This window comes from Cajanus cajan, chromosome 2, assembly GCF_000230855.2.
Source record: "Cajanus cajan strain Asha chromosome 2, NIPB_CcT2T_4, whole genome shotgun sequence".
Lineage (NCBI taxonomy): Eukaryota > Viridiplantae > Streptophyta > Magnoliopsida > Fabales > Fabaceae > Cajanus > Cajanus cajan.
The window spans coordinates 52,110,539-52,135,588 of NC_138518.1; the positions used below are offsets into that span (position 1 = coordinate 52,110,539).

Genomic DNA, 25,050 nt, shown 5'->3' on the forward strand with positions numbered 1-25,050 from the left:
GCCGACCACCTCTTCGATCGACGACCTGAACTGCGGTGGTCCACGACTCCGACGACCTGAACCACATGCGCGTGAACAGGAAGAAGGTTGTTCGAAACCTCCTTTGATCATCGTTCATCATTGCCCACCACCCTTTGGTCACGTTTCTGGCCGGCGACCTGAATTGTGGTGGTCTAACGCTTCGGTGACTTAAAACCTGAAAGTTTTTTTTTTACTCGGCAGTTTTAATTCTCCTTCTCCCTTTATTTTTTCCTACTCCTTTGAGTCATTTTTTAATTTTTAATGAGTTTGTTGTTGCATCTGCAACATCAATTTTTTTAATCTTAATTCTTCTACTAATTGTTTCAATTTTAATTTCTATTTTATTTATTATTGTTCTTATTTTGTTTTTTTAGGACAATGTCTAGCAATCCTTAAACTCAAAGTCAAACATCCTCAAACTCTGTTAAAATTCTTTTTGTACTCATTTTTCTATATTTTTTGTTGTGTTTTAATCAATTATGTTATGAGACTTAATGAATTATGGTATTGTTGTTATGATATTTAAGTATTTAAGTTGATATTATGTTGGTTTTAATTTAGTTTTGTTGCTTGTTATTTATTGTTTTGCTGTTTTCTTTGTATAAAATATATATATAAATATTTTTATTATTATTATTTTTTTGTCCGCCATAGGCCGCCATGGCATCCGCCATAGAGTTATAAAGGAGTTTTGGCCTCATCGTCATAGACCGTTATCCGCCATCGATAATCTTGCTCGCAAATCGGGCAAAGGTCATCCCTAGTGTGATCACTGTCATAAACTTGGTCACACAATTGATCGATGTTACGTCTTACATGGTCGTCCCACTTGCCTTGCTACTGCTATTGTCCATGTTGCCTCCCTTGTCTCTATTGCATCTAGTGCTACTTCCTCTGATAGTTTTGGATTTGGACCTCCAACTTTCTTCCATGACTTCCTTAAATGGTATGAAGAACGTCAGGCTTCCAATTCCACTACTTCTGTTGCGTAGACAGGCCCTTCGTTTATTGGTCTCACTCACTCCACTTCTCTTGGCCCTTAGGTCCTAGATTTTGGTGCTACTGACCATATTTTTGGTAATCGGTCTCTTTTTTCTTCTCTTTCTACTTATGGTTATTTACCCTCTATCACTATGGCTAATGGCTCTCGTGCCACATCTCATGGTGTTGGTACTGTCCATCTTTCTCCTCTCTCCATTGACAATGTTCTTTATATCTTAGAGTCTCCCTTTAATTTCTTATCCCATAGTCGTCTTACTCGCTCTCTTGATTGTCTTATCTCTTTTACTAAAGATTCTGTTTTCTTATAGGACCGAAGTTTGGGATGGATGATTGGCACCGGATGCGAGTCCCATGGCCTTTATCACCATGCACTTCTACTCCTGTTGGTTTGGTGGTGGATTCCCCTTCTCTCATCCATGCCCAATTAGGTCATCCTAGCCTTGCCAAGCTTCAACACCTTGTACCACGTCTGTCTAAATTGTCTCATTTGTCGTGTAAGTCGTGTCAATTAGGCAAACATAGTCGTTGTTTCTTTTCTCAGAGTGTCCCCAGCCGAATGTTGTCTCTTTTTGCTTTAGTTCACTCTGATATTTGGGGGTCGAGTCGGGTTAGGTCCACTTTAGGATTTCATTATTTTGTAACTTTTATTGATGATTACTCTCGATGTACTTGGCTATTTTTAATGAAAACTCAATCCGAATTATTTTCCATATGTCAATCTCTTTATAATGAAATTCAGAAACAATTTGGTGTTTCTATTCGTACTTTTCGTAGTGATAATGCTTGTGAAACCTCTCTCACTCCTTTCAAGCTTTCATGGCTTCCCATGATATTCTTCATCAGACCTCTTGTGCATATACCCCTCAACAAAATGGGGTGGTCGAGTGCAAAAATAGACACCTAATTAAGACCACTTGCACCCTCTTACTTTATGGTCACATTCCTCAACCTTTTTGGGGTGATGTTGTTCTCACTGCATGCTATCTCATCAATTGAATGCCATCTTTTGTCCTCAACACTCAAATACCTCACTCTATTTTATTCCCCCAATCAACCTCTCCACCCTCTACTTCCTCGCATCTTTGGATCTATATGTTTTTTCTATAATCATAGTCCTGGTCTTGACAAACTATCTGCTCGGTCTCACAAATGTGTCTTTTTAGGATATCCTAGGTCTCAAAAAGGGTATAAATGTTTCTCACTCTCCCTTCGTGGCTATTTGATTTTAGCTGATGTCACCTTTCTTAAGTCTTCTCTCTACTTTCCATCTACTTCCTCTTCTTCTGCACGTGTCCTTGCCCCTTCAACCACCTCTCTTGTTTTTGATACTCCTTTATGTCTGCTGTGTCATCCAAAGCCCCCACTTCAAGTTTATCATCGTCGGCAACGCTCTTGCCTTCCCATTGGGCACCCTACCAACTCTACTCCAGTGCCACCACCTTGACCCCCTCTGGCCCAACCACTTGAGTCCGACCTCCCTATTGTCCTCCGGAAAGGTAATCGTTCTACTCATAATCTTTCCCACATTATATTACTTTGAGTTATCACAAGTTATCCCCATCCCCAATATACTTGTCTCTCTTTTATTTCCTTTGTGTCTATTCCTAAAACTGTAGGTGATGCCTTAGCCCACTCTAGTTGAAGACAAGCCATGATTGATGATCTGTGTGGTCTTCAAAACAATGGTACTTGGGATCTTGTTTCTTTGCCTCCCAGGAAGTCTGTGGTTGGATGTCGATGGATCTTTACAATCAAGATTGGCCCTGATGACACCATTGATCGACTCAAAGCTCGTTTGGTCGCCAAAGGTTATACTCAAATTTTTGGATTAGACTATAGTGACACTTTCTCTCCCGTTGCCAAGATAGCCTATGTATTCTTAGCCATGGCTACTCTTCATCGTTGGCCTCTCTATCAACCGGATGTTAAAAATGCCTTTCTTCATGGGGATTTGCTAGAGGAAATTTATATGGAGCAACCTCCTAGGTTTGTTGCCCAAGGGGAGTCTTCCGGTTTAGTATGTCGTCTCTGCAAATTACTTTATGGTCTTAAGCAGTCTCCAAGGGCATGGTTTGGTAGATTTAGTACTGTAGTCCAACAGTTTGGTATGACTTGAAGCAAAGATGATCATTTTGTTTTTTTATCGACATTCCACTGCTGGGTACATCTACTTGATAATGTATGTTGATGATATTGTTCTTACCGTGGCATTTCTCAAATAAAACATCTTTGCCATCACTTTCAAACGAAAGACCTTGGTAAACTTAGATATTTCTTGGGGATTGAGGTAGCACAATCTAAAAATGAAATTGTAATATTTCAAAGAAAGTATGCATTGGATATTTTAGAGGAAACTGGGCGAATGAGTTCCAAGCCCGTTGATACACCTACAGAAAATTGGTTGGAAAATTGAATTATCTCACGATAACTCGTCCTAACGTCTCCTTTGCGGTTAGTATGGTGAGCCAATTTCTCAATTCTCCATGTGCAGGACATTAGAATGCAGTCATCCGCATTCTAAAGTATATCAAAGATGCTCTAGGAAAAGGTTTATTATATGGCTACAACAATCATACTCAAGTTGTGGGGTACTCAGAAGCAGATTGGGTAGTCTCTCCCTCTGACAGGAGATCCACCTTAGGTTATTGTGTCTTTATTGGTGATAACTTGATTTCCTGGAAAAGCAAGAAGCAGAATGTAGTGGCAAGATCTAGTGCAGATGCAAAATATCGTGCTATGACCTCTACTACTTGTGAGCTTATTTGGCTCAAATAGTTGCTTAAAGAACTAGATTTGGCAAAGTTACACGGATGACTCTCATATGTGATAACCAAGCTGCCCTTCATATTGCCTCAAATCCAGTATTTCATGAGAGGACCAAACACATTAAAATAGATTATCACTTCATTCATGAGAAGATTTTATCTGGGGACATTACTACTCAGTTTGTAAACTCCACTAATCAGTTGGCAGATGTCTTTACCAAATCATTACAGGGTCTTAGGATTGATTATATTTGTAACAAGCATGGTGCATATGATCTATATACACCAGCTCGAGGGGGAGTGTTAGATATAGTTTTATCACATGGGCCTAGGCCCACTACTTGGCATATAAACATATCTTTTGTTTTGCAATACACAAGGAAATGTTCATTGCATATACCATTTCTCTCAACAAAAGCAAAGAAGCAAACACACTTGTGAATCACAGTTGGCTATCACATGTCAAAATCACCACTGGCTGTTGACAGTCTTGACACCACCCAAATAGATTACAGAGAGCTCAAGTCGACCTGACTTTGTAACACTACTAATTTTAACTTTGTGTATAGTTAAATTGTAGAATAAAAGAAATACAAAATTTAAATTGATATATTATACAATATATATCGTGAAATAAACAATTTCATTATAAATATAATATTTTGTTATAAAAATATTAATAATTAAATTTTTTATTATTAATACACAATAATTAAAAAAATTTATTCTTTTTAAGAGAAAATTAGTTATCAAACCGGATTGACCTGGACATAATCTGAACCATCATAAAATGCATTGGGTCTAATTTGAAAGCCGAAGCCCATCTAAATCAACCTCGGGAAGCCCATCCCAATCAACCTCGGGCAAGGCTGAATTAGCGGTTTGAGTTGGACCGTGCTCATTGTTATCAACCAAACTGAGAAATAATGGGAAAAGGCAAACCACACAGGGATCCCCAACCATAAGAACATCTGGAGGATGCTTACAACAAATCATATATATTGATGACATTTAGCCAAATTATGAAATTGCAAGAGAATAAAAACTGGACAAATGAAGTCTAATCAAATCTGTCCTAATCATGGAAATAAATATCCTCTAATTGTTGTAATTATACTACACAAGAGGCTCTTTTGTGGTTGCTTTCAAGATGCATCGTCAATGTGTTAAGTTGAATACTGTTTTATTACGTCTTTGATCATTATTATTATTATTATTATTGTTAGATATAATTTTATCTTATAGTCTTTTATCTTATAGTTTTTATCTTATGGGCCTAGGCCCACTACTTTGTATTTAAACACATCTTTTGCTTTGCAATACACAAGGAATATGTTCTCTTCATTCACCATCACTCTCAACATGGTATCTAGAGCCTAATCCTTGACCTCCCGGTGAACCCACTGTTCATCGGTGCCCGGAAAACGTGTCTCATTCCGTTTTCCGGCTACCCACCCTGTCGTGTCTCATTCCGACAAATTTTTCCTTTTTTTTTAGGGTTTTCTTCGTCACTGCCGCCGCTGTCCACTGCCGTCGCCGTCGACTTTCCGGCCGGCGACCAACCCACCCAGGTCGCCCTGCTCCGGCGACTCACCCGCCACCGGTCGCGCGGCGAACGGAGATCGCACGCGCCCTCACGCACCGATCTCCTCCTCGCGCGTTTTTCTCTCTCCTCCACGCCGGCCGCCGCGCGTGGCGGCGCGTCGGCCACCTTTCCGGCAGCGACCGCCGGCGCCGGACTCGCCCAGACCCCTTCTACCCTGATCTGTGATTTGTTTTGTGATCGGCCATCGTTTGTCACGGGTCTCTTCCTTTTCGGGCCGTTTTTTCTCTCTCCTATTGTTGTTTCTCTCTCCTGTTACAACATCTATGTCTTCCTCTTCCGCTGCTCGGCCTGACTCTGCTATTTTCACTAATTATGTCAATGTCCCTCTTTTCATTGACAAGTTAGATGGCACCAATTATGATACTTGGGCTTCGGATATCAAGCTTTGGCTTAAGGGACAGGATTATGTTGCTCACCTTACCCAGACAGGTACTTCTGTTGATGAGAAAGATCGTCCTCGTTGGTTGAAAATTGACGCTCAAATTTGTAGTGTCCTTAAGTCGACCATTCATCCCTCTTTAAAGCAAATTTTTCGTGCCCATGAGACATGTGTTGATTTATGGGAACAAGCCCGAGTGTTATACACCAATGATACTCAACGTCTCTATGGTGTATGTCAAAATCTCCAGAATATCATCTCCCCCCGACGCCTTGATGGTTCCATGGCTGAGTATTTGGGCAAAGTTCATGGCCTCCTACATGACTTCAATGAACTTTTGCCTCCTGCTGACACTCCTGCCAAGGAATTAGAGTAACGCCAAACATTCTTTATGTTGATGGCACTGTATGGGCTTCCTGATGAGTACTCTTCCATTCGTGATCAGATTTTGGGATCTCCGACCGTGCCTACCTTGAACTCGGCTTGGTCCACTCTGTTGCGTGTGCCCTGCAAGTCTTCCCCTGACATACCTTCTTCAGCTACCACTGGCGACTCCTCTGCTTTGGTTTCTCAACGTGATGATCGTCAGCGTTCTCGCAAACCGGGCAAAGGTCGTCCCAAGTGTGATCACTGTCACAAACTGGGTCACACAATTGACCGTTGCTATGTCTTACATGGTCGTCCCCCTCGCCCTGCTAGTGCTGTTGCCCACACTACCTCTCCTGTCTCGACTGCATCTGGTGCTAACCCCTCTGACAGTTCTGGCTCTGGGCCCCCAGCTCTCTTCAATGACTTCCTTAAATGGTATGAAGAACGTCAAGCTTCCAATTCCACTGCTTCTGTTGCGCACACAGGTCCTTCGTTTGTTGGTCTCACTCACTCCACCTCTCTTGGCCCTTGGGTCCTAGATTCTGGTGCTACCGATCATATTTCTGGTAATCGGTCTCTTTTCTCATCTCTTTTTACTTCTGCTTATTTACCCTCTATCACTATGGCTAATGGTTCTCGCGCCACATCTCATGGTGTTGGTACTGTCCATCTTTCTCCTTCTCTCTCCATTGACAATGTCCTTTATGTCCCAGAGTCTCCCTTTAATTTATTATCCCTTAGTCGTCTTACTCGTTCTCTTGATTGCCTTATTTCTTTTACTAAAGATTCTGTTTTCTTACAGGACCGGAGTTCGGGACGGATGATTGGCACCGGATGTGAGTCTCATGGCCTTTATCACCTACGCACCTCTGCTCCTGTTGGTTTGGTGGCGGATTCCCCTACCCTCATCCATGCTCAATTAGGTCATCCTAGCCTTGCCAAGCTTCAACATCTTGTACCACGTCTGTCTAAGTTGTCTCAGTTGTCGTGTGAGTCGTGTTAGTTAGGCAAACATAGTCGTAGTTCTTTCTCTCCGAGTGTTCACTGTTAGATATAATTTTATATTATAGTTTTTATCTTATAGTTTTTATCTTATGGGCCTAGGCCCACTACTTTGTATTTAAACACATCTTGTGCTTTGCAATACACAAGGAATATGTTCTCTCCATTCACCATTACTCTCAACATGGTATCTAGAGCCTAATCCTTGACCTCCCGGTGGACCCACTGTTCATCGGTGCCCGGAGAACGTGTCTCATTCCGTTTTCCAGCTACCCACCTTGTCGTGTCTCCTTCCGGCAATTTTTTTCCTATTTTTTTTTAGGGTTTTTTCTTCGCTGCCGCCGCCGTCCGCCGCCTCCGCCGCCGCCTTTCCGGCTGGTGACCCCCCCACCCAACTCGCCTTCCTCCGGCGAACCCAACGCCGCCAGTCGCGTGGCAAACGGAGGCCGCACTCGCCCCCACGCGCCGGTTCCGTGCTCGCGCAGTTTCTCTCTCCTCTCCATCGGCCGCCGCGCGTGGCGGCGCGTCCGGCGACTTTTCCGGCGGCGATCACCGGCGCCGGACTCGCCCATACCCCCTCTACCCAGATCTGTGATTTGTTTTGTGATCGGCCATCGTTTGTCCCGGATCTCTTCCTTCTTGGGCCGTTTTTCTCTCTCCTGTTGCTGTTTCTCTCTCCTGTTACAGCATCTATGGCTTCCTCTTCCGCTGATCGGCCTGACTCTGCTATTTTCACTAATTATGTCAATGTCCCTCTTTCCATTGACAAGTTAGATGGCACCAATTATGATACTTGGGCTTCGGATATCAAACTTTGGCTTAAGGGACAGGATTATGTTGCTCACCTTACCCAAACAGCTGCTTCTCTTGATGAGAAGGATCGTCCTCGTTGGTTGAAATTTGACGCTCAAATTTGTAGTGTCCTTAAGTCGACTATTCATCCCTCCTTAAAGCAAATTTTTCGTGCCCATGAGACATGTGTGGATGTATGGGAACAAGCCCAAGTGTTATACACCAATGATACTCAACGTCTCTATGGTGTGTGTCAAAACCTCCAGAATATCATCTCCCCACGACGTCTTGATGGCTCCATGGCTGAGTATTTGGGCAAAGTTCATGGCCTCCTACATGACTTCAATGAACTTTTGCCTCCTGCTGACACTCCTGCCAAGGAACTAGAGCAACGCCAAACATTCTTTATGTTGATGGCATTGTATGGGCTTCCTGATGAGTACTCTTCCATTCGTGATCAGATTTTGGGATCTCCGACCGTGCCTACCTTGAACTCGGCTTGGTCCACTCTGTTGCGTGTGCCCTGCAAGTTTTCCCCTGACATACCTTCTTCAGCTCCCACTAGCGACTCCTCTGCTTTGGTTTCTCAACGTGATGATCGTCAGCGTTCTCGCAAACCGGGCAAAGGTCGTCCCAAGTGTGATCACTGTCACAAACTGGGCCACACAATTGACCGTTGCTATGTCTTACATGGTCGTCCCCCTCGCCCTACTACTGCTGTTGCCCACACTGCCTCTCCTGTCTCTACTGCATCTGGTGCTATCCCCTCTGATAGTTCTGGCTCTGGGCCCCCAGCTCTCTTCAATGACTTCCTTAAATGGTATGAAGAACGTCAAGCTTCCAATTTCACTGCTTCTGTTGCGCACACAGGTCCTTCGTTTGTTGGTCTCACTCACTCCACCTCTCTTGGCCCTTGGGTCCTAGATTCTGGTGCTACCGATCATATTTCTGGTAATCGGTCTCTTTTCTCATCTCTTTCTACTTTTGCTTCTTTACCCTCTATCACTATGGCTAATGGTTCTCGCGCCACATCTCATGGTGTTGGTACTGTCCACCTTTCTCCTTCTCTCTCCATTGACAATGTCCTTTATGTCCCAGAGTCTCCCTTTAATCTATTATCCCTTAGTCGTCTTACTCGCTCTCTTGATTGTCTTATCTCTTTTACTAAAGATTCTGTTTTCTTACAGGACCGGAGTTCGGGACGGATGATTGGCACCGGATGTGAGTCTCATGGCCTTTATCACCTACGCACCTCTGCTCCTGTTGGTTTGGTGGCAGATTCCCCTTCCCTCATCCATGCTCAATTAGGTCATCCTAGCCTTGCCAAGCTTCAACAACTTGTATCACGTCTGTCTAAGTTGTCTCATTTGTCGTGTGAGTCGTGTCAATTAGGCAAACATAGTCGTAGTTCTTTTTCTCCGAGTGTCCCCAACCGAGCGTTGTCTCCTTTTGCTTTAGTTCATTCTGATATTTGGGGGCCGAGTCGGGTCAAGTCCTCTTTCGGATTTCAGTATTTTGTCACTTTTATTGATGATTACTCTCGATGTACTTGGTTATTTTTAATGAAATCTCGTTCCGAATTATTTTCCATATTTCAATCCTTTTATAATGAAATTCAAACTCAATTTGGTGTTTCTATTCGTACTTTTTGTAGTGATAATGCTCGTGAATACCTCTCTCACTCCTTTAAAGCCTTCATGGCTTCCCATGGCATTCTTCATCAGACTTCTTGTGCATATACCCCTCAACAAAATGGGGTGGCTGAGCGTAAAAATAGACACCTAATTGAGACCACTCGCACCCTCTTACTTCATGGTAACGTTCCTCAACCTTTTTGGGGTGATGCTGTCCTCACTGCTTGCTACCTCATCAATCGAATGCCATCTACTGTTCTCAACAACCAAATACCTCACTCTATTTTATTTCCCACTCAACCTCTCCACCCTTTACCACCTCGCGTCTTTGGATCTACATGTTTAGTCCATAATCACAGTCCTGGTCTTGACAAACTATCCGCTCGGTCTCACAAATGTGTCTTTTTAGGGTATCTTAGGTCTCAAAAAGGGTATAAATGTTTCTCACCCTCCCTTCGTCGCTACTTAATTTCAGCTGATGTCACCTTTCTTGAGTCTTCCCTCTACTTTTCATCTTCTTCCTCTTCTCCTACACCTGTCATTGCCCCTTCACCCTTACCTCTTATTTTTGATACTCCTCCTGTGTCTGCTATGTCACCTGACCCCCCACCTCCGCCTCCGCCTCCACTTCAAGTTTATCATCGTCGGCAACGCTCTAGCCTTCCCATTGGACTCCTACCCGACTCTACTTCGGTGCCACCTCCTTCGTCTCCTCCGGCCCCACCACTTGAGTCTGACCTCCCTATTGCCCTTCGGAAAGGTAATCGTTCTACTTGTAATCCTTCCCCTCATTATATTACTCTGAGTTATCACCGGTTATCCCCCTCCCAATATACTTGTCTCTCTTCTCTTTCCTCTAAGTCTATTCCTAAAAATGTAGGTGATGCCTTGGCCCACCCTGGTTGGAGACAAGCCATGCTTGATGAACTGTGTGCTCTTCAGAACAATGGTACTTGGGATCTTGTTTCTTTGCCTCCTGGGAAGTCTGTGGTTGGATGTCGATGGATCTTCACAGTCAAGGTTGGTCCTGATGGCACCATTGATCGACTCAAAGCTCGTTTGGTCGCCAAAGGTTATACTCAAATTTTTGGATTAGACTATGGTGACACTTTCTCCCCTGTTGCCAAGATGACCTCTGTTAGATTATTCTTAGCCATGGCTGCTCTTCGCCGTTGGCCTCTCTATCAACTGGATGTTAAAAATGCCTTTCTTCATGGGGATTTGCTTGAGGAAATTTATATGGAGCAACCTCCTGGGTTTATTGCTCAGGGGGAGTCTTCCGGTTTGGTATGTCGTCTCCGCAAATCACTTTATGGTCTTAAGCAGTCTCCAAGGGCATGGTTTGGTAGATTCAGTACTGTAGTCCAACAGTTTGGTATGACTCGAAGCGAAGCTGATCATTCGGTATTTTATCAACATTCCCCTGCTGGGTGTATCTACTTGATAGTGTATGTTGATGATATTGTTCTTACCGGTAGTGATCATCATGGCATTTCTCGGATAAAACAACATCTTTGCCATCACTTTCAGACAAAAGACCTTGGTAAACTTCGGTATTTCTTGGGGATTGAGGTAGCGCAATCTACAGATGGAATTGTAATATCTCAAAGAAAGTATGCATTGGATATTTTAGAGGAAACTGGGCTAATGAATTCCAAGCCCGTTGATACACCTATGGATCCTAATACCAAACTTCTACGGAGTCAGGGGGAGCCTTTCTCAGATCCCGAGAGATACAGAAGACTGGTTGGGAAATTGAATTATCTCACAGTAACTCGTCCTGACATCTCTTTTGCGGTTAGTGTGGTGAGTCAATTTCTCAATTCTCCATGTGCAGGACATTGGAATGCAGTCATCCGCATTCTGAAGTATATCAAAGGTGCTCCAGGAAAAGGTTTATTATATGGCTACAACAATCATACCCAAGTTGTGGGATAATCAGATGCAGATTGGGCAGGCTCTCCCTCTGACAGGAGATCCACCTCAGGTTATTGTGTCTTTATTGGCGATAACTTGATTTCGTGGAAAAGTAAGAAGCAGAATGTAGTGGCAAGATCTAGTGCAGAAGCAGAATACCGTGCCATGGCCTCTGCTACGTGTGAGCTTATTTGGCTCAAACAGTTGCTTAAAGAACTGAGATTTGGCAAAGTTACACAGATGACTCTCATATGTGATAACCAAGCTGCCCTTCATATTGCCTCAAATCCAGTATTTCACGAGAGGACCAAACACATTGAGATAGATTGTCACTTCATTCGTGAGAAGATTTTATCTGGGGACATTACTACTCAGTTTGTTAACTCTACTGATCAGTTGGCAGATGTCTTCACCAAATCATTACGGGGTCCTAGGATTGATTATATTTGTAACAAGCTTGGTGCATATGATCTATATACACCAGCTTGAGGGGGAGTGTTAGATATAATTTTATCTTATAGTTTTTATCTTATAGTTTTTATCTTATGGGCCTAGGCCCACTACTTTGTATTTAAACACATCTTGTGCTTTGCAATACACAAGGAATATGTTCTCTCCATTCACCATTACTCTCAACATTCACAAACGAGCATCGTCTCCTTTTGCTTTAGTTCATTCTGATATTTGGGGGCCGAGTCGGGTCCCGTCCACTTTAGGATTTCAGTATTTTGTTACTTTTATTGATGATTACTCTCGATGTACTTGGTTATTTTTAATGAAATCTCGTTCTGAATTATTTTTCATATTTCAATCTTTTTATAATGAAATTCAAACTCAATTTGGTGTTTCTATTCGTACTTTTCGTAGTGATAATGCTCGTAAATACCTCTCTCACTCCTTTAAAGCCTTCATGGCTTCCCATGGCATTCTTCATCAGACTTCTTGTGCATATACCCCTCAACAAAATGGGGTGGCTGAGCACAAAAATAGACACCTAATTGAGACCACTCGCACCCTCTTACTTCATGGTCACGTTCCTCAAACTTTTTTGGGGTGATGCTCTTCTCACTGCTTGTTATCTCATCAATCGAATGCCATCTTCTGTCCTCAACAACCAAATACCTCACTCTATTTTATTTCCCTCTCAACCTCTCCACCCCCTACCTCCTCGCGTCTTTGGATCTACGTGTTTTGTCCATAATCACAGTCCTGGTCTTGACAAACTCTCCGCTCGGTCTCATAAATGTGTCTTTTTAGGGTATCCTAGGTCTCAAAAAGGGTATAAATGTTTCTCACCCTCCCTTCGTCGCTACTTAATCTCGGCCGATGTCACCTTTCTTGAGTCTTCTCTCTACTTTTCATCTACTTCCTCTTCTCCTACACGTGTCCTTGCCCCTTCACTCTTACCTCTTGTCTTTGATACTCCTCCTGTGTCTGCTGTGTCACCCGACCCACCACCTCCGCCTCCACTTCAAGTTTATCATCGTCGGCAACGCTCCAGCCTTCCCATTGGACTCTCACCCGACTCTACTTCGGTGCCACCTCCTCTGTCTCCTCCGGCCCAACCACTTGAGTCTGACCTCCCTATTGCCCTTCGGAAAGGTAATCGTTCTACTTGTAATCCTTCCCCTCATTATATTACTCTGAGTTATCACCGGTTATCCCCCTCCCAATATACTTGTCTCTCTTCTCTTTCTTCTGTGTCTATTCCTAAAAATGTAGGTGATGCCTTGGCCCACCCTGGTTGGAAACAAGCCATGCTTGATGAACTGTGTGCTCTTCAGAACAATGGTACTTGGGATCTTGTTTCTCTGCCTCCTGGGAAGTCTGTGGTTGGATGTCGATGGATCTTCACAATCAAGGTTGGTCCTGATGGCACCATTGATCGACTCAAAGCTCGTTTGGTCGCCAAAGGTTATACTCAAATTTTTGGATTAGACTATAGTGACACTTTCTCTCCTGTTGCCAAGATGGCCTCTGTCAGATTATTCTTAGCCATGGCTGCTCTTCGCCGTTGGCCTCTCTATCAACTGGATGTTAAAAATGCCTTTCTTCATGGGGATTTGCTTGAGGAAATTTATATGGAGCAACCTCCTGGGTTTGTTGCTCAGGGGGAGTCTTCCGGTTTGGTATGTCGTCTCCGCAAATCACTTTATGGTCTTAAGCAGTCTCCAAGGGCATGGTTTGGTAGATTCAGTACTGTAGTCCAACAGTTTGGTATGACTCGAAGCGAAGCTGATCATTCGGTCTTTTATCGACATTCCACTGCTGGGTGCATCTACTTGATAGTGTATGTTGATGATATTGTTCTCACTGGTAGTGATCATCATGGCATTTCTCAGATAAAACAACATCTTTGCCATCACTTTCAGACAAAAGACCTTGGTAAACTTAGGTATTTCTTGGGGATTGAGGTAGCGCAGTCTACAAATGGAATTGTAATATCTCAAAGAAAGTATGCATTGGATATTTTAGAGGAAACTGGGCTAATGAATTCCAAGCCCGTTGATACACCTATGGATCCTAATGCTAAACTTCTACCAAGTCAGGGGGAGCCTTTCTCAGATCCTGAGAGATATAGAAGACTGGTTGGGAAATTGAATTATCTCACAGTAACACGGCCTGACATCTCTTTTGCGGTTAGTGTGGTGAGTCAATTTCTCAATTCTCCATGTGCAGGACATTGGAATGCAGTCATCCGCATTCTGAAGTATATCAAAGGTGCTCCAGGAAAAGGTTTATTATATGGCTACAACAATCATACCCAAGTTGTGGGATAATCAGATGCAGATTGGGCAGGCTCTCCCTCTGACAGGAGATCCACCTCAGGTTATTGTGTCTTTATTGGCGATAACTTGATTTCGTGGAAAAGTAAGAAGCAGAATGTAGTGGCAAGATCTAGTGCAGAAGCAGAATACCGTGCCATGGCCTCTGCTACGTGTGAGCTTATTTGGCTCAAACAGTTGCTTAAAGAACTGAGATTTGGCGAAGTTACACAGATGACTCTCATATGTGATAACCAAGCTGCCCTGCATATTGCCTCAAATCCAGTATTTCACGAGAGGACCAAACACATTGAAATAGATTGTCACTTCATTCGTGAGAAGATTTTATCTGGGGACATTACTACTCAGTTTGTTAACTCTACTGATCAGTTGGCAGATGTCTTCACCAAATCATTACGGGGTCCTAGGATTGATTATATTTGTAACAAGCTTGGTGCATATGATCTATATACACCAGCTTGAGGGGGAGTGTTAGATATAATTTTATCTTATAGTCTTTTATCTTATAGTTTTTATCTTATGGGCCTAGGCCCACTACTTTGTATTTAAACACATCTTTTGCTTTGCAATACACAAGGAATATGTTCTCTTCATTCACCATCACTCTCAACAATTATTATTATTATTATTATTATTATTATTATTATTATTATTATTATTATTATTTATTTATTACTTTGTTCTTGATAAATATATTTTCTTCCGAGGGATCTGCCATTATTTGTTCTTAGTTGTATTATTTAACCATTATCCTAGGTTGATGTATTTTAATGATTACTTTTCAGGTAACTTCTTATTTTCATTTAGACCCAAAATAACAGAGGAACTGATTAATTCTGAAAGTTCTCTTTCTTTGGAATGGTCGGATTATGTTAAAGGTGGAAAAGCTGTTCGTCTATCTGGAATATTTAATAAATTAAACTACAGAGTTCGCAAGGCATTATTTGTAAAATCAGTCAAGTGTTCCTTTAGCACAACACATTGCATCCTTAAGTCTGAGGGGGTGCGTGTTGCCAATATGCATTTTCTGATTCAGACAGTTGCTCGAGATATCCCTGTTGCACCTGAAAAGTCTGCTGCTGCATTGAAAAACGAGAATCCAACAGTTTCATTGCTAGAGCAGAAAGAAATATATCTTCTTCCTACTGTACGGATGACCAATATGTTGCATTCTGAGATAGATGTCCTTCTAAGTGAAACAGGTATAGAAATCAGAATATTCAAGAGTGTATTTCTTTTAACTTTGAATTAATGTTTTGATGTTAATTATGGTGAAGATCAGTTGAACCTGGTTGAGTATGACAAAATTGGGAAGCAGGCGGTTATATCATGTGGTTCAACAGTTGATTTTTATGCCAATCCAGAAGTTATATTCTTCACTGTTACTTTAACTTCTTCTAAATCAAGTTCCAAGCCGCTAAATAGTGGGGATTATGTAAAGAAGTTTCTGAAGCAGAAGAATGATGTCCAACATCTGGATATAAAATTGGACTTCGATGGAGGAAAATTTTTTGCAACCTTGAGGTTGTATCGTGGAAAAAGGGGCGTACTAGAGGTTGTTATGCTAGCCTTTGTTTCATTCTGTAGAATTGATATCTAGTGAAGTTCTATATATACATTGGTGGTTTAGTTACTCTAATTTCTTGTGAATCTGTGGAGCTGCTTGCAGGTTGTCATTTTTACATCCTATTCTGTGAAGAATGATACAGACTTCCCCATATATGTTCTTGAAACTAAAAGGTCACCTTTATCCAGGTGATTCCCACACTTTTAGACAGTTAATAGAAACATTAATTGCATCTTTATCCATTCTTGACATATTGTTGGGCACTCCATATGCAGAATTGAACTAGAGAATTTAAATCCGAGCATTCCTTCAGAGCTAGGGTTATGTTTGCCTCCAAAGTCAACTAGTTCATGGTTCTTGAAGTAAGATGGTTTATTGTCTGTCGCTTATTGGTTTAATATGTTAAACCATGCTACATACTGTTTTATTATGCTTTCTATTTTTGTAGTGTCTTATCTTTCTCCCTGTTCCCAGATCTGAAAGAGTGCTACTGAAATTGCTGGAGGACCATACATCAGAGGCATTACTTGACTTGGGTTCTTTATCAGGCCTTACAGAAATAAGCTTTGAGAAAGAAGAGGGATCTGGGATTAAATATGTAACAAAGCTTGGAGTTTCTATAGGTCCTCCTTCAGGAGAAATTGTTGTGCCATCACGAATGGTGACTTTGGTTCCACGGTATGTTATTTGCAACGAATCTGAAGAATGTATCACTGTTCGCCAATACTATTTTCAGGTATGCATTATGTATTTACCAGTTTATATGTGCTCATATATCTGTCTTCAGTAAGTGATTTAGCTGTCTGTGAAGGATGAGGTGGCAGGTGTTATCTCCATCAACAGCAAACAGCGAATGCCACTACAGCTGAAGGAAGGGTTTAAAAAGACAAGAGAGTTCAGTGTATTTGAGCATTTTATTAGAAAGCACAGAAGCTCCAGTGACAATTCCTTGTTATATATTCAGATTCAACTAAATGAGGCTGGATTGGGATGGTCTGGGCCAGTCTGTATAGCCTCGCTAGGACATTTTTTCCTGAAATTCAGAAAACAGACTAATGAAGTTACAATGTCAGACAACAAAATGACACAATTTGCAGCTGTGCATGTGGTGGAAGAAGGTTCTACTCTTGTTTCAAGGTTCTACAACCCACCAAATATGAGTCTGCCTTACCGAATTGAGAATTGTTTGCATAGTCTGTCAATAACTTACTATCAAAAGGTTGTATAACAATTCTGTCTGTTTTTGTATTTTCTCTTAATCTTTTGTCTTTTTTCTCATCACATCATTTAAGAAATTTCCAGGGTTTGTTGGAGCCAGAGGTCCTTGGACCTGCATGCAGTGCTGATTATGTGTGGGATGATTTAACTCTTCCTCGAAGACTGGTTATCCGCATCAATGGTTGTCGTTTGAACCTTGTTATAGAATCTTTCCTCAACAATTATTAGTATAACTAATGCTAGAGTGGTGCTTATGATTGCGCATGTTAAAATTTAGTATATCTTGGTAGAAGAATTTCCAATTAGTGAATATCAACCTCTTAAATGATTAAGTCTGCATGAGCTTAGTACACTAGCCTCTACAGTGTTTAATGTTCCAATGTTGGATTTTTTAGTTACTTTTGGTCATGATTATCTAAATTGTGGTTCTTGTTTTGTGCTTTCCTGAACAAAAAAAGTATTTGACATTGAAATTAAAGTGAATGGTCTGATCTTAAATTTCTTGTTAAGAATTAGATAAGAAACTTTTAGTTATACTCGACACATGTTTTCCCCCAATGGAACTTTCGGGATAGTTGGTTCATGACATGTTAATGTTACACAACTTCTATGCCCATGCAGTTTAGACTCTAGACTTTCATCTTTGTTGCGCCTGATCTTTTATTAAAAAAAAAGTTGAATTTCTGTAAAAGGTAGAATGGTACTGCTGCATTTTCCATAATTAAAGGTCAAAGGCAGCGAAGCGAGCCTTTTAATTTTCAATAGATGCATCATAGTTTTACATTATAGAGAATATCCATTTGCATCCCATTTTTACATTATAGAGAATATCCATTTGCATCCCATTGTACTCTTCCAATTTGGCTGCTCCATCATTTATCACATTTGATTTTTCTCAAGAGCCTTCATCTCTTCTAGGACAACTTCTTTCCACTTGACAATTTCAAAGGCATCTTATACATTATTTTTGAATCTCTATACATGACAATAATCAAGTAAAAGCATGGAAATTTGGTAACAGTTCATATGACCTAATTAGGTGAGGGATGTTGGGTACATTATCTAACACCTTTCCCAATAGCAATAGGAAGATCATGATCAACTAACACAGTGGGTTTCGAATGTAAAACAGATTCAGAACCAGTTTCATTTATTGAATAATTTCAGGATAAGAATTACCTGGTGGGTACTCGAATTCTTGGTGGTATAAAGGATAAGAATTCTTTTTCCTTGTGTGGTGTTCAAACTTCAAAGGGTTCTATACATGTGTTTTGTCTCAGTTTCAATTCCCTTTCTGATTTTGGCCTCATTGTTGTTTGCTTGATAGGGATTGGGACTAGTATTCTCATATGCCTGTACTAAGTCATGAATTGTAGAATTTTCATCATTCACAAGACTAGTTCTATTATTTAACATGTTTGACTCGTTATTTTAAAGGTATTTTGTCGAATTTTCAACTATTCTCCCTCCTTGAAGAAGGTTGCATTATTTTGTTGATTTGATAAGAAAATTAAGCGTGCTAATTGTTATGATTGCATTATTTTGTTGTACTGTTAAGCCCTCTCTTGTTTTAGCACGTAGGTGGATCTCAAGTCTGAAGTAGGTAGTGTTACAAGACTCATTTTTGTTAAAGTCTAATAGCACTGTTGATTTCTGTTGTAGATAGCCTTCAATTACGAGAGATTAAGTTGGATAAGGTGCGAGCATGGAAACCTTTTCACAAACTTGAGCAACAGAGGGTATTGGCTCCACGTTTGCTTGTAGACAAAAGATCAAGAGATCGGATGATGAGTTTCAGTGAGCATAATAGCCTGGAAATGAAAAAAGTGGGGTATGAAATATATGCAGAGGGTCCAACCCGAGTTTTGCGGATTTGTGAGATCTCTGATAGTTTCAAGAGAGATACTGTTCTTGATTTGTGTGCAAAGATTCAATTGAGAGTTTCTCAGTTTGCAGTTCACCTACTTGAACATGCAATACAGGTATTCATGCTTATATTGGGTGCTGGAATCTGTGAACATCTATTGTCTGTTGATGGTCATTGAAGTTGTACTTTCCATGTTTAATATTTATTGGTAATGTGTGAACATAAACAAATATAGTTTTGGAACAAAAGACATATATTGATTTGTGTCTATCAGGTGATACTGAGCTTTTCTCAGTTTGTAGTTTAAGAGCTCTTGAATCCATCCATCTAAATGGAAAGGGGTATTTCACATACATATGTAAGTAAGGATTTTACATGGATAATATGTCAGTGGTTCAATTTCAAACATTGAGAAAATGTTGTAATTGTGTAGTTTTAATGTCATGAAATGATTTCCTTGTTTACCAATTACCATGCCATTGTATTCAACTCATAATGAAAGCACAGCTGGTAAAGTTGTGCCATTTTTTCCGTAAAGATTTAAACTCCAGTTTTCTGCATTGAAACATTTGTGCACTTTCTAATTTCTACTGATTGCTAAGCTTCTATTTGAAGGAGGAAGATAACGAGTGCAATGATTTTACACCAATTGTAATTGCAAAGCTTGGGAATCTGCACTTGATTACTGTTTCTAATAATCACCAGACATATAACCAGTTCAGTTTACAGGTAATATGATTAAAATACTTAATTTCAACTTTATAACTGACTTGTACAATTTAATTCTTGTTTTTTTTAATACCAAGCCGAGTCTCAGGAAATAAATTATTGCAGTTAAGTGTTTTATTAATTATATGCTATATATATGTTATTGATCCAGTACATGAATTTGGAGCTTAAGTGGAATGGAGCTCCTTTTGCATCAATGCTTCGAAAGCATCAGTTAGATTTGAGTGACTCAAGTGATAGCGTACTTAAGGTTGTTTTTGTTCTACTTACGTCAAGTTCCAATGTTAAGCAATTTAGATACTCGGCAGTTTTTCTTCAGGTAAAGCTGAACGCTAGCTATTGCTTCCTTCCCCCCATCTCTTTCTGGATGTTTTCTTTTAAGCTCTTTTAGACTTTTAGAAGCCAATAATGTTCAATTAAGGAATCAGTTGAACAGCTCCATATGTGTTTTGACATACCTCTTTGTGTAGCCAATTGATTTGAACCTTGATGAGGAGACACTAATGAAAATTGCGTCATTTTGGAGAACGTCTCTTAATGACTCAGAGAGTCAGCGGATTTACTTTGATCATTTTGAAATCCATCCAATAAAGGTTTCCTTCTTCGTTAATGTCTATTTTTCCTTTAATTTGAATATTTTGATTTAATTTGCATTTCTGAATCTATCCTGTATTTTCTAGATCATTGCAAACTTTATCCCTGGGGAATCACGTTCGAGTTACAGCTCAACACAGGAGGCTCTGAGGTCCTTAATTCATAGTGTGATTAAGGTTGTTTAACATACATTAGTCTTCTTTTCTTTCCTAAAGAATCCAAACCACGATGGATGCTTATGTACTTAGTCATGTTGAATCCTTATTTTTCTCCTCAGGTACCTCCCATAAAAAATATGGTAGTAGAATTGAATGGGGTCCTGATTACCCATGCTCTGATAACAATGCGTGAATTATTTATTAAATGTGCACAACATTATTCATGGTAAGCCTATGACATACTTTCTTTTCAATTTTATATCGAAGTTACGACTGAAAATTGAAGAGCTTGTTCAGGTATACAATGAGGGCCATATATATTGCTAAAGGAAGCCCCTTGCTTCCCCCAGATTTTGTTTCTATTTTTGACGACTTGGCTTCATCATCTCTTGATGTCTTCTTTGATCCGTCTCGTGGATTGGCAAATCTTCCAGGATTCACCTTAGGTATATGATATGCTCTGTTAGCTTCCTGTCTGCTCCCACTTTTATTTTCTAATAACTTTCACTTTCTTTTAAGGACCCAGAAACAGATTCTGAGTTTCGGTAGAAGGGATTAAAAGAACAGTAAAGTAAAAAAGTGAAAGAATACTTATGCAAGGTTTTGTTAAATTAAAAAACTAAGACCATAGTAACTTTAAGCTGAAAAAGGGAAAAAAACTCTCCTTTCAATTCCAAGGCTTTCCCCTTTCTACAACTTGTTAAAAAGAGAGGAATAATAGCTACATATTTCCCCTTTCTACAACTTTTAGAAGAGAGGAAAAATAGAGACATATTAGGCTGAAACTGTGTGTTTTGAACTTTGAATACACAATGGATGCAGGTTTTGATAGGCTTATTACATTAATTATACATAAATAAAGGACATTTTTTCCCTCTAAATTAAAGATTACATGCCTATAAACCACTATATTTCAATAAATACAAAATAATAATTTATTCTCCCCAATTTGGAGCATATAAATAACATGCATCCAGCTTGTTACATATATAGCCAATAAGCTCATGGTAATATCTCGTGATTTGATCTTCTCCATGATGAAATTGCAATCAACCACAATATGTTTGGTTCTATGATGAAAGACTTGTTTAGATGCAATATGAAAGCTGCTTGATTATCACAAATCAACGTCATTTGTCTAGTCTCTTCAAGCTTGAGCTCTCGATTGTTGCAGCCACATGAGTTCACAAGCCATGGCCCTGTGTTATGCTTCAGCTCTTGACTTTGCTACATCATTTTACTTATTACTTTTACAAGATACCAAGTTTCCTCCAATTAACACACAATACCTAGAAGTGGATTGCGTATCATTGGGTGACCCAGCCTAATCGACATCTAAGTAGATCACTATCTAAGCTTGTCCTCTGTCTTCATATATGAAGCCTTTTCCTGGAGCACTCTTCAGCATTTGAATTATTACATCCATCTCAATGATCTTTAGTATTTGAATTATTGCATCCTAATGATCTTGATAGGGAGATTTCAAGAATTGGCTTACCACGCTTACTAAAAGAAATGTCTAGACAAATGACAGTGAGATTGTTTAGACTTCCAACTAACCTCTTATATCTCACATGATCCAATAAGGTCTCCCTGATTGGGTAGCAATTTGGCACTAGGATCCATAAGAGTGTCCACTGGCATGGCATTCAATGGACCAATCTTTTCAAGGATGTCAAGAGCATAGTTTCTATGAGAAATCACCAAACCATTCTTGGATTGAACAACTTTGATACCTAGGAAATACTGAAACCTACAAATGTCTTTGATTTGGAGCTAATGTGAGAGGTCCTATTTCAAGTGGAGAATGCTATGTTGGTCACAATGTGTAATGACAATATTGTCCTATGTTGCACTATTGCCCAACAATTTGGTATAATTAGCAGTTGTGACCAACAAGTGGTGAAGGCCATGTTGGTCCCAATTATACCATTGTGACAATATCGACTTAACTACGAACTATACAAAATTGTTGGGAAATTGTGCAAAATTGACCAAGCTAGGCATAAGGAGATTGCTTAAATTCATATAGGACCTATGAAGCTGACATACCATAGTAAAGGACTCTCTCTGAGCACAAAACTAGGTGATCGCTTGTTGTAGACTTCTTGAAAATCTCTATGCATGAAACTATTTTTAATATCAAGCTGAAAGAGGCTAGTGGCAAATGGAGGACATGGAGAACAAGAGTTTGATAGTAGCCATTTTGGACATTGGAAAAAAGTATCAATTTAGTCCTCCCTAAACACATGAGTATAACCTTTCGCTAGTAGGTGTGCCTTGAAATAGTTGATTTTGCTTTTAGGGCCAACCTTAAAGATGAAAATCCATTGGCACCCAACAACAAATTTTCCATGGGAAAGAGGAACTAGTTCTTAGATACAACTGCTTTGGAGTGCACAAATAGTCAATCATTGCTTCCCACCATTTGGGATGAGATAATGTTTCCCATAGAGTATTGTGGGTAGAGTATTGTGGGTAGACACAAAAAGACAGAACAAAGGCACATATAATGCGAGGGAGAAAGATTGTGATAATATAGTGAGGAGATGGGTTTCGAGTAAAACGTGTACCTTTTCTCATAGCAATGGACAACTCAATATCAAGGGGCAGGCCCAAATATAGTAAAGGAGTTGATGCCAGGGAAGAGTCTCTCGCATGGCCTCTCTTAGGGGTTGGTGCAGAATAACTATAAGGTGTTAGCGACATTCATATGCATAAAGAGGTCGCACGGTCGGGAGCTCCTTTGGTGGAACATCCTTTATTCCTTTAGCACCAGAGTCATCTTGAGTAACAAAGAGAAGTGTATTTGTGTTTTGAAGACTAGCTCTAATCCCTTTTTTATAGACTAAATGGATAATCCTATTATGGGAAATAGGGAAATTAACATAAAATGTAAATAGGCAAAATATCAAAGATATAATGATGTATTTATATAATCCTAATAATATCAAAGATATAGTTAAAGTTGTGATCTTTTGGGACAAAATAGTGGGTTACCTTACTGATGTAAACTTGCATATTTATATGGGTGAAGGTTTAGCACAAAATACAACAAGACAAAGAAGAAAAGATAGTGACTTTTATCATTGATTTGGAGAAACAGCCAAAAACGGCTTTTATAAATGTACAATAAAATACAATGGATAACAAAATGTCTAATTTAACACTCCCCTCAAGCTGAAACATACAAATTTTTTGCACCAAGCTTGGAACAAATGAGTTGTATCCAAGGTCCTGTAAAAGATTTGGTCAACATGCTTGCAAGTTGATCACAGGAGTTGATAAATTCGATGCTGATCTCTTTGGACAACAACTCCTCTCAAACAAAATGGTAGTTAACCCCTATATGCTTAGTCCTCTCATGAACACTAGATAGAGGCAATGTATAGAGCTGCATGATTATCACAATATAACTTCATATGGTTATCTTCACAAAATTTTGACTCTTATAAGAGTTGTTTAATGCACACAACACAAGTTCACAAGTAACTAAGGATATAGCTTAATATTTTGCTTCTACACTAGATTGGGTCACAACATTTTGTTTCTTGCTCTTCCAAGAAATGATATTTTCACCAATAAATATACAATATCCTATAGTAGAGCACTTATACATAGGGCAACTTGCCCAATCAGCATCACAATATCCAGAAATTTTGTCCCCCTTGTCTTCATACAAGAATCCTTGTCCTGGATCCTTTTTGATATAACTAAGAATGCATAAAACATTATGGTGATCAATATAAGGGGCTTGCATACAACCCCCACAGTAAAAGAAAGATTAGGTCTTGTGATTGTAAGATAAATAAGCTTCCCCACCAATTCTATGGGTCCATTTGTTTAAACATTAAAAAAGTGTTTCTAAACAAGTGATTTTAAAAAAGCAATTCTTTAAGAAGTAGAAAGGAGTTGCTTCATAAAAAAAGCAAAACTTCTTATTTTTAAAAAACTAGTTTAGACAAATACATCAAAAAGTAAAAATAGTGACTATTTTATTTTTAAAAAAAAGTGCTTTTATAAGAAAAAGTTTAAACAAATGGACCCTATATCTCTTTGAATCTATGAATTGTTCACCGTGAGTAGCCATTAAACTTTGATTTGAATCCATAGTACTATCAACAGACCTGCATTCAATCGTGCCTATTTCATTGAAAATGTCTAAAGCATACTTCCTTTATGAGATTACAATGCCTTCGTTTGATTGGGCAACCTCAATGCCTAGAAAGTAATTAAGGCAACCAAGTTCTTTGGTCTAAAATTGACTAAATAAGTGCCCTTTTAGCTGGGAAATTTTAGCAACATCATTTCTTGTAATCATCATGTCATCAACATAAACAACTAAATTAACACATTTTGAGAGAGGGATGACAATAGAAAACTAAACGATCTATTTCACTTTATTTCAACCCAAAGTCTTGCATCACATGGCTAAATTTCCCAAACTCAAAGAGACTATTTGAGACCATAAAAGATCTCCACAATTTACAAGCTAGACCAAAAATTAAAGGGACAAGTAAAACCAATTGAATTTGGCAAAATATTTTAATGAGGAAGAATATAAAGGAGTTTCATCAGAGAATGTAACATTACCAAACATGTAGTACCTTTGGGTGTTTGGAGAGTATCATTTATATCCTTTTT

The 25,050-nt window shown here is 39.7% G+C and overlaps 1 protein-coding gene across 1 annotated transcript in view; it reads left to right on the plus strand.

Moving 5' to 3' along the window:
* LOC109789553 (vacuolar protein sorting-associated protein, putative (DUF1162)) overlaps positions 1-25,050 on the plus strand; it is a 70,084-nt gene that overhangs the window by 39,865 nt on the left and 5,169 nt on the right. The window contains 14 exon segments of the mRNA XM_083068391.1: positions 15,059-15,475; positions 15,551-15,828; positions 15,943-16,028; positions 16,116-16,202; positions 16,315-16,576; positions 16,652-17,059; positions 17,143-17,239; positions 18,721-19,040; positions 19,541-19,654; positions 19,806-19,973; positions 20,125-20,247; positions 20,335-20,424; positions 20,526-20,632; positions 20,704-20,852. Coding sequence (XP_082924517.1) covers positions 15,059-15,475; positions 15,551-15,828; positions 15,943-16,028; positions 16,116-16,202; positions 16,315-16,576; positions 16,652-17,059; positions 17,143-17,239; positions 18,721-19,040; positions 19,541-19,654; positions 19,806-19,973; positions 20,125-20,247; positions 20,335-20,424; positions 20,526-20,632; positions 20,704-20,852 — 2,706 coding nt within the window.